General features: G+C 44.8%; 1 protein-coding gene across 1 annotated transcript; it reads right to left on the minus strand.

Annotated features, from left to right (window-relative positions):
- Positions 1–4,891: 4,891 nt before the first annotated feature.
- On the minus strand, positions 4,892–9,031 carry LOC127424581 (BTB/POZ domain-containing protein KCTD9-like). The gene is made up of 9 exons (XM_051669936.1): positions 8,984–9,031; positions 8,545–8,666; positions 8,326–8,369; positions 8,109–8,205; positions 7,118–7,176; positions 6,892–7,020; positions 6,208–6,275; positions 5,220–5,327; positions 4,892–5,116 (listed from the first exon to the last, which is right to left on the minus strand). Exons 1-9 carry the CDS (start codon positions 9,029–9,031, stop codon positions 4,892–4,894), a joined length of 900 nt encoding a protein of 299 aa, XP_051525896.1.
- Between the last annotated feature and the right edge of the window lie 1,027 nt (positions 9,032–10,058).

Raw genomic sequence — 10,058 nt, forward strand, 5'->3', positions numbered from 1 at the left:
TATTGTGGACAGTCTGAGCACTGATGGAGGGATTGTGTGTTCCTGGTGTACCTCGGGCAGTTTTGTTGCCATCCTGTACCTATCCTTCGGATGTACCGATCCTGTACAGGTGTTGTTACACGTGGTCTGCCACTGTGAGGAAGATCAGCTGTCCTTCCTATCTCCCTGTAGTGCTGTCTTAGGCGTCTCACAGTACGGACATTGCAATTTATTGCCCTGGCCACAACTGCAGTCCTCATGCCTCCATGCAGCATGCCTAAGGCACGTTCACGCAGATAAGCAGGGACCCTGGGCATCTTTCTTTTGGTGTTTTGGTGAGTCAGAAGAAAGGTCTCTTTAGTGTCCTAAGTTTTTATAACTGCGACATTAATTGCCTACCGTCTGTAAGCTGTTAGTGTCTTAACGACCGTTCCACAGGTGCATGTTCATTAATTGTTTATGGTTCATTGAACAAGCATGGAAAACATTGTTTAAACCCTTTACAATAAAGATCTGTAAAGTTATTTGGATTTTTACAAAATTATCTTTAAAATACAGTGTCCTGAAAACGTCCTGGTTACTTTCGTAACCTCCGTTCCCTGATGGAGGGAACGAGAAGTTGTGTCGATGTAATGACACTAGGGGTCACTCTTGGGAGCCCCAAACACCTCTGCTTTTTTTTTTTTTAAAAGGCCAGCTGTCCCGGAACTTACCTGCTCGTGCCTGCCAATATACGGGATGAAACCAGCTCAACCTGGAGATTGTAGAACCTCATAAAGGTGTTGGGTGTTGCCCAGCCCACTGCCCTGCAGATGTCTGCCAAAGAGGCACCACTGGCCAGGGCCCAAGAGGCCACCACACTCCTGGTAGAGAGGGCTCGTAACCCAGCAGGGGGTGGCACGTCCTGAGCCTGACATGCCATCACGATGGCGTCAATGACCCAGTGAGCGATCCTCTGTTTGGAGACAGTGCTTCCTTTCCGCTGTCCCCCAAAGCAGACAAAGAGCTGCTCGGAGCTTCTAAGGCTCTGCATGCGATCCAAATAGATGCGTAAAGCTCGCACCGGACACAGCAACGCCAAGGCTGGGTCTGCCTCCTCCTGGGGCAGTGCTTGCAGGTTCACCAGGTTCACTCCAGGCATGATTCACTGACAGAGAACACCTGCAGGTCCCTTACCCTTTTGATGGAAGTGAGCACAGTCAGGAGGGAAGTCTTAAATGAGAATGCCTTAAGCTCCAAGGGCTCAAAGGGAGCTCCCTGTAGACCCTGAAGGACTACAGAGAGGTCCCACGAGGGGGACGAGGCGCGGTCTGGAGGGATTCAACCTCCTAGCGCCTCTCAGGAACCTGATGATCAAGTTGTGCTTCCCCAAGTACTTACCATCTACTGCATCGTGATGAGCTGAAATAGTGGCTACATACACCTTCAAGGTAGAGGGGGACAGCTGCCCCTCCAGCCTCTCCTGCAGGAAGGAAAGCACCAATCCGACTGCGCATCTCTGGGGATCTTCGCGTCGGGAAGAACACCACTGAGCGAACAGACACCACTTCAAGGCATACAGGTGCCTCGTAGAGGGAGCTCTAGCCTGAGTGATCGTATCTACCACCACGGGTGGTAGGCCACTTAGGTCTTCCACGTCCTGTCCAGGGGCCAGACATGGAGATTCCAGAGGTCTGGTCGTGGGTGCCAGATGGTGACCCGTCCCTGAGGGGTCTGTGCAAGTAGGCTCACTGGGGGAAACGCATATTTGCGAAGTCCAGGGGGCCAGCTGTGTGCCAGCGCATCTATACAGAGAGGTGCCTCGGTCAGGGCGTACCAGAGCGGGCAGTGGGAGGATTCTTGGGAGGCGAACAGGTCCACCTGTGCCTGCCCAAATCGACTCCAAATCAGCTAGACCACCTGAGGGTGGAGTCTCCACTCTCCCCTGAGGGTAACCTGCCGTGACAGCGCGTCCGCTGCAGTGTTGATGTCGCCCGGGATGTGAGTGGCTCGCAGCGACTTGAGATGCTGACTCCAGAGGAGGAGACGGCAGGCGAGTTGACATACAACGGGAGCACAGACCGCCTTGACGGTTGACATATGCTACCGTTGCTGTGTTGTCTGTCCGAACTAACACATGCCTCCGCAGGGCGAGCAGAATTGCCAGCAACTCGAGGCAGTTGATGTGCCAATGCAGCCACGAGCCCGTCCATAAGCCGGCAGCTGCGTGCCCGTTGCATACAGCGCCCCAGCACATTTTGGAGGCGTCTGTCATAACCACGACGCGCCTGGAGACCTGCTCTACGGGAACGCCTGCCTGTAGAAATGTGAGGTCGTTCCAAGGGCTGAAGAGGCAGTGACAGATCGGCGTGATGGCCAGGTGATGTGTCCCGTGGCGCTATGGGTCAGGCTCTATCACACCCTTCCGTAGGAGGGTAGCGATCTCCGCGCACAAGGTAGCAGCATTCTCGCACTTCACCGAGGTGAAGTGGATACCGCTGAACGTGGGTCGGACGGTCCGGATCAGCCATCGCGACGGATTGGAAAGCGCAAGCCACGCGTCCAAGTTCCGGGCGAGGGGGACCAATGGGACAATCTCGTCGGACATACCGGTGGGTGGGGCCTCGCGGCAGGGCGGAGCCTGAGGTGCCACGCCATGTTGTGGCCGGGCTGAGTTCAGGGACATCAAAGCACTTACCTGGCTCCTTGTGACCACCCCCGGAACAGCCTGGGATGGGGGAGGAAGAGGCCTGTCCTCGTGACCCGTGGAGACTGTCACATCAGGGGCAGATTTGTGCCACAACTGGGCGCGCAGGGGCGGGGAGACCACCGCTGGAGCGCCAAACTTGCCAAAATGGAATGGTGGACGGTGGTCATGATGACGGCCGTGCACACCGGGTATGTGACCCAGGGAACAAGGAAACCGCTCTTTTGCTGAACTGTTGGGTACCGCAGCCACTTGGGCATGTTGCGAAATTAAATGAAAAGGCAACAAGATTCTCCTCCCGGCCCTCCACCGGGGACCAGCCATGAGACGGGTGGCGTCTACTTCCTGCGGTGAGCTCCACCCCGAGGCTGGGCCGAAGGGGCAGGCTGCGGCGGAGCCGGTGCAGTCACTGAGGGGGACGCCCTTGGCGACGAGCAGGCGGGTTGCGGGATCTTGAGCCGCGCCGAGGCAGGATGTGCCGGATAGCCTCCGTCTGCTGCTTCACCGTCGAGAACTGGGCAAAGTCCTCGACGGTGTCGCCAAATAGGCCAACCTGGGAAATGGGGGCAGCAAGGAATCATGCCTTTTCAGCCTCTCCCATCTTGACCAGGTTGAGCCAAAGGTGGCGCTCCTGGACCACCAAGGTGGACATGGCCCGCCCGAGAGACCGCGCCATGACCTTCGTTGCCCGGAGAGTGAGGTCGGTCGCCGAGCGCAGCTCCTGCATCAAATCTGGGGCGGAACTACCCTCATGCAGTTCCTTTAGCGCCTTGGCTTGGTGGACTTGCAGGAGAGCCATGGCGTGCAGGGCGGAGGCGGCTTGTCCAGTGGCACTGTATGCCTTGGCCATCAGGGACGACGTAAACCTACAGGCCTTGGACAGGAGCTTTGGGCGCCCGTGCCAGGTGGCGGTGCTCCGTGGGCATAGATGCACCGCGATCACGTTATCCACCGGGGGAATCGCCGAATAGCCCCTGGCCGCCCCACTATCGAGGGTAGTGAGGGCGGGGGAGCTGAAAGATCGGGACCGGGCAGTAAAAGGTGCCTCCTATGACCTTGTCAGCTCCTCGTGCACTTCCGGGAAGAAAGGAACTGGAGCGAGGCGTGGCGTGGCTGCCCAGGAAAGCTGTCCGTCATTTCTGCGTCAGCTTGTGACTGGGCAACCGTACCCGAGGTGGGGAGCCCAGCTGAGGCTTCTGCGTCCGACTGGATGAGCCCGCTCTCCGATGCTGTGCTCGAGAGCTCTTCAGCTTCGAGGGCTCCGAACAAGAGGTCGAACTCGACATGAGACGAGCCGGCGGACTCATCCGGAAGCCCGATCGGGGCAGACAAGCGTGCTGGGGAATGGGAGGTCCATGGGGGGGAACCCGACGGAGGTGGTCACACTGGGGTCCCCAAATCGCCCCCAGTGCTAGCCGCGCTGGCCTCATACCTGTAGGTAGAAGGACCGAGGCGGGGAGCCGCTGGGGTGGCTTGCTTTCATGGTCATGTTCTCACAATGAGTACATGATCCATTCACGAATGCTGTCTCCGAAAGACAGCGATCGTGACCGTCAGAAGTTGAGAGATAACGACCGCAACCAGGAATAACACACAATAGGAAAGGCATCTTTAAAAAGACGCATCTTTAAAAAGACGTTCCATGTGTGCCGCTCTTTTAGAGAAATATACTCTTTTAGAAAAATATACTCTCTTATTTCTGCCGAAGCGCCCAGGGGCGTTCTCTGCAGCGCACCAGTGCAGAGGAGGGAGAAGCCACTGAAATGCGCCGTCAGATCCAGCAGAGGTGAATGAACAGTCAGCTCAGTAAACATCGACCGTTCGGCTCCGAAGAGAAAATCTGAATGAGTGGTTGCATACCAGCTCCTTTTATACCCGTATGTCCGGGGGAGTGGTATGCAAATACCACTCGCCAATTTTCATTGGCCTTTTATCAAAGACCAGAGGTGTCTCGGGCTCCCAAGAGTGACCCCTAGTGTCACTACATCGACACAACATAGAGTGAGTGACAGATAAGGAACTAGAAATAAAGCACACAAGTCATATGGTCTACTTTTATGGTCCTTTTTTCGTCATTTTTGGAACTTGACAGATGTGGTTTCTATGAACTGTTGATGAACTGGAAGATACATTTCTCCTTTTGTGTTCCACAGAAGGCAGTATGTCATACAGGTTTGTAACGCCATGAGGGTAAATGAATGATGACAAAACACATTTTTGGGTGAATTATCCCTTTAAGAAAGGCTTCATATGAATTGAAGAGGGCCAGAGAAAAAGAAACAAGAGAGATGTTGAGCTCACATCTAGGTTGGCTCCAGACAGGTCTGCTCTCTCCAGGTTTGAGCAGCAAAGGTTTGCATAGGTGAGATTACAGCGACTCAGATTCACCATTTTAAAATTAATATACCGCAAATCCAGCCTAGAAAGATCTGCTCCAATTAAATTTAGACCCTGAATGGGAAAAAGCAAGAGAGGATGAGTAAAATAAAATAAAACCCAATTACCAACCCCTGGGAGATCTTGGAAAACATGATTAGACAAATAATTCAAGGACAATGTCCTCTATCTGACAGCGCAGTTCTGATTTGGTTGGTGTAGCCAGAAAAAACCGAACAAATTCCCTCCGAGAGAGTGGAGAATGGTCTTCAGGTGGATTAGAACTCTGTTGTTAACCAATGGAATTAAAAATGAAATCAAATATAAAAAGGAGCAAATTTATAACAAAGCATAACATTGCTATACTATACAGTTTGCAAGAAACAAAACATTTTATTTAGAGGTTGAACTACAGTGGATTTTGCTGACACCCATAACTAAGGTGATGGAAAAGGCCAGTAGCCGTTAAATCGGTAGATAGTTGTTTTTATTTCTTCATTTTTCCTTACTATGACGGGCACAGACATAAAGGCTACAGGAGTCAAAAATAAATAAAATCCCAAATGCCGTTTAATGTTCAACCAAATTCCCAATAACAACCAGAAACATTTTTGATTTGGTCCAAACAAGCCCGCAACAAATCAGGGTCTCTTGTTTTGAAATTGAAAATTGGCTCCATTACAATGCTCTATATTTATGTTTTTACCAAATTAAGCCTTTATAGCCTATATATTCACCAGATGAAGGGTTTTGTATATGTATAATTCACCAGATGAGGTGATATGAAGTTGGAGACGGCAATGTATATGTGGACGGCCCTTGCTTGCTTCAGTTATGAAAACTTGATTATCTAATCAAAATAACAAAATATGCAATGAAGTGAGAATAAAAATACAGATACATATTGTCAATGATGACAGATTTAGATGCAGCAAATCCCAACATGATTGTTTTATTTTACCTCTATAGGCCGCTGTTATACTGTAAGTCATTCTAATTGTAGACTCCTCCAGCGCCAGCCACAGAGGAACTAGGAATAAAAATGTTTTATTTTTTAACTATTGAGAACTATTGGCATAAATTTTAGCTGATAACTGATAGTTAGCAATTATCAGCACCAATTAATTGGTAAAACCGATATATCAGCCTACCTCTAATTATATTACCTTAATGGCAACCTCTAGCTGTTCAGCCAGCTGCTCTATTCCAAAGAATCGAGCTTCTTCCAGTACTCCTAAAAGTAACATACTAATATTCCATGAACTGAAGAATAGATCATATTTAAGGTAAATCATCATAAGTTTAGCTGAAATGATAGACACTATTACATTTAATACTACAATACTGACATATAATCAAATAAATACATGTAGTTTTTGTTCTAAAATCTAATTGGAGGAGAAACGTTTGAAGGCATCGCAAATTAATAATAAGCTGATATACTGTATGAATGATCTTTGTTATTTTGTTTACATTCACTTATGTTGATGTATGTTGTGTTTGTGTAGGCATATATGTATTCTAGTAATATCTCTGAATGCATACACAGCAGTTGTTTATTTAAATGTATTTAAATATATTAGACTATATTAGACAAGCCAACTTGTAAAAATTTGGAAATATTTATTTATTTTTAATAAGCAAATGTTATTATTTGAAGAGGTTGTACTCCAATGTGATAATTATATTTAACATGCAACAAAAATTGCATCCAGCCCTGAATGTGTAGCTGATAAACTAGACACAAAATTATCAAATAAAATAATAAATAATCAAGGGCCTTTCGCAGATACATTAGATGAGACTTGTTCATCAGGGAATGCCTTTGGTGCTATCTGAGTTTCACTCACCCAGTAAGTTTATGCCTTCATTGACAATGATCTGGCTGTGCCTTTGGTAATTCAGAATGGGCTTGAAGTACTCTGGGCTGTGATCAATGAGGTAAGCCCCCCTTTCATCCTGCGTATTACCCCATACATCTGCAGTTCAAGCAGAAGAAAAAACTCTGTTCCAAACTGATGAGCTAGCACAACACACAATCCATGAATCAGTCAGTGTAGACTCAATTAAACTTACTCTCTTCTCTAAACATATGTGCCAGCATACTGTCAGGCTCCTTACTCACAAGAGTACTCCTGAAGCAAAAGAAAACAGAAAGACCAGACTTTAAATAATGTCATGACAATGTCTAAAGAGCAGACCGCCAAGCATCTCCAGAAAATGCATTATATTTACAATTATATACAATTATAGATTCTTATAAAACAGATAGTTCTAGTTCTGATTGATGACCAATGTGTGAAGAGCTGTTGTAATATAACCAATTTGTTTGCCACGTACCAAATTTTGCTTGGCAAACATCAACAGCCTATTTTTTTTTATTATATATTCTCCTCCCTGTCCAGTAGGTGGCGATATGCATGAAGAATGTGAGTCATCAAAAACAAAAGAAGAAGAATGTGAAAGTGAATGTGGAGATTTATAGTAAAAAAGAACTTAAATATTGAACTGTTTCTCACCCACACCTAAAATATCTCTTCAGAAGACATGGATTTAACCACTGGCGTTTTATGGATTACTTTTATTCTGCCTTTATGTACTTTTTGGAGCTTCAAAGTTCTGGTCACCATTCACTTGCATTGTGAGGACCTACAGAGCTGAGATATTCTTCTAAAAATCTTCATTTGTGTTCAGCAGAAGAGAGAAAGTCATACACATCTGGGATGGCATGAGGGTGAGTAAATGATGAGAGAATTTTCATTTTTGGGTGAACTGTCCCTTGAACATTAAATAAATAGATTTTAAAAACAATCGGTAGCTTAATTGGTAATCGGTCTTTTCCACCACCCTGGTTATCGTATTGGCAAAATCCACTATCGGTCGACCTCTACTTTTAACCAGGGTAACATCATTGTAATGCACAGCCTTTTTATGGCTTATTGTTTTTTCCCCACCCACTTATACTGTACATTTATCAATTAAAGTAACTTTTGCAGTGTATAAGAACTTGCTAATAAATCTCAGTAAATATCAAGCCAAAAGACAGCAAGGCTTCCCACATGGTTACCCAGTGGTTGTGAAGAGATGCCCACCAATATTCAGCATCAGCCAATCAGTGTGCAATCCTGAGTTATCATCAGACATCTTCCCATCACTTTGAGGATCTTAAACACAGATATAGTGATAGTATCACACACCGCCCTGTATGAATGGTTTAAATTTAAATTTGAGGAACAAAATCACAGCCTGACTATACAAGAGTTTCAAATATTATAGCGACTCACCAATGAAGGCATCTCCTTCCGACACATATAGCACATCATCACCTCTGGGGAATACATACACAATTAGCAGCCAATATTTCCAGTCACATGACCTATATGACACTAATTTGTCTGCCCCACTCAATAAGTACCAACTAGCTCACCATAATCTTGACAAGCTGTCATATATTCATACTGAACTCATGGAAGAATAATAGAAAATAGAGTTATTAATCTCACCGGATGAGGACAATGTCATCTATAAGACCACCTTTCCCATTATATAGGTTACTAGCCCTGATTCCCAACTTATTGCTGGCGACTGTCAAAAGTTCGGACAGAGTCCCATAAACTGCTACAGCCTGCAAAATAAATAACGGCATGGTGATACTGATAATGCATTGCATTGGCAAGCTGTCTAGATTAAATATTTATTAAATATTTAAATAAATATAATTGAATATTTAATCCTTACGAATAAAAATAATGTAAATATTAATAATTTATAAATGATTATACTAGTTATAGATAAATCAACATTATAATCATCATCAAATAAAATCAACTAGCATTTACCTATTTATATTTATGTACAAAAGTATGTAATAGATCATATTTATACATTTATAATTATTATCTAGTATTATCTAAGAGCCTAGGTAGGTAGGTATTCACTCACCTTGCCATTTTTGGAGGTTCCGTTGACAAAAAGTGTAACCCTTCGCATGCTTTGTTTATAAAAAATTAATATAAACGTTTTGCCGTATCAATATATTTACAGCTCACGCACATATCTATGTTTTAAAATAATATCCACGTAAAAGGAGGAGGAAGAAATCATTGTATCAAAATGACGAAGCAACTGTCCAATCAAAACGCGGATACTGTAACCGAACTCGGCGATAGACCAATCACAGAGCGTATATCACAGACTGGTGTTGTGGTTCGGACCAATCAGACACTTTTGTGGTGGAACCCTTTTTAAAGAAAAACTTGTCTTGCGAGAATGGAATTTTGACGGATGAAAAATGATTATTTCATTGACTGTGGGCTGCTCTACCAAATCTGCTCATTAATTTTAAAGTTATATGACTACGGGTCTCTGGCAGTCAACGCTTAAACAAAACAGTAAGCACAGTAAACAAAATGTGAAGGCGAAATAAAACATAATGTTCTATTGCAATAGTTAGAATTTTGAAAACCTCGAAAAACGTTTAGAATTGCACCTTTTGCAGTTTTATGTCTGAAAAGGTATGGATCAGATCATTTTGACTTTATTCGAAGCTCCATGAGCAGCAGCCTTTTATACACTAGGTGGCGCAATAGGATATATGCATATGCTGTAACATTTGACTAATAAAAGTGAGCAAGATTCCCTGAAAGTCACTGAAAAAAAAAAAATGACTAGTAAGATTTAATTTTGCACAAGTAAATTTACTCAACTTTATGCCATAATATTGATGAAAGTGAGTGAGTAAATTAATACAAGATTTTTTTACTTACAAATCTGATGTGCATGGTACTTGAATAAACTTGAAATATTATAATATTTAAATGAACATTTCATTAGAACATTTTACACTTTTAACTTTACTTATTAACATGTTTAATCATGTACCGCATGGCAAACAGAAGCCTTCCACGGGGAAGCTTGATGCACACTATGTTGTCAATTATACAACATCACTATGCATTCCAGTTAAATGAAACAATATACAGAGATGTGCACATAGGCCTGAACGATGTAGGTAACA

Source organism: Myxocyprinus asiaticus, chromosome 33, assembly GCF_019703515.2.
Source record: "Myxocyprinus asiaticus isolate MX2 ecotype Aquarium Trade chromosome 33, UBuf_Myxa_2, whole genome shotgun sequence".
In the NCBI taxonomy this organism is placed as follows: Eukaryota; Metazoa; Chordata; class Actinopteri; order Cypriniformes; family Catostomidae; genus Myxocyprinus; species Myxocyprinus asiaticus.

Excerpts from the sequence above, each read along its gene's own strand:
- LOC127424581 (XM_051669936.1), bottom strand. The coding sequence starts at position 9,031 with ATGCGAAGGGTTACACTTTTTGTCAACGGAACCTCCAAAAATGGCAAG. Across the intron at positions 5,328-6,207 it reads AGCTAGAGGTTGCCATTAAG|AGTTCTAATCCACCTGAAGA; the intron begins GTAATATAATTA and ends GGTTAACAACAG. Across the intron at positions 5,117-5,219 it reads GCTGTCAGATAGAGGACATT|GGTCTAAATTTAATTGGAGC; the intron begins GTCCTTGAATTA and ends TTTCCCATTCAG.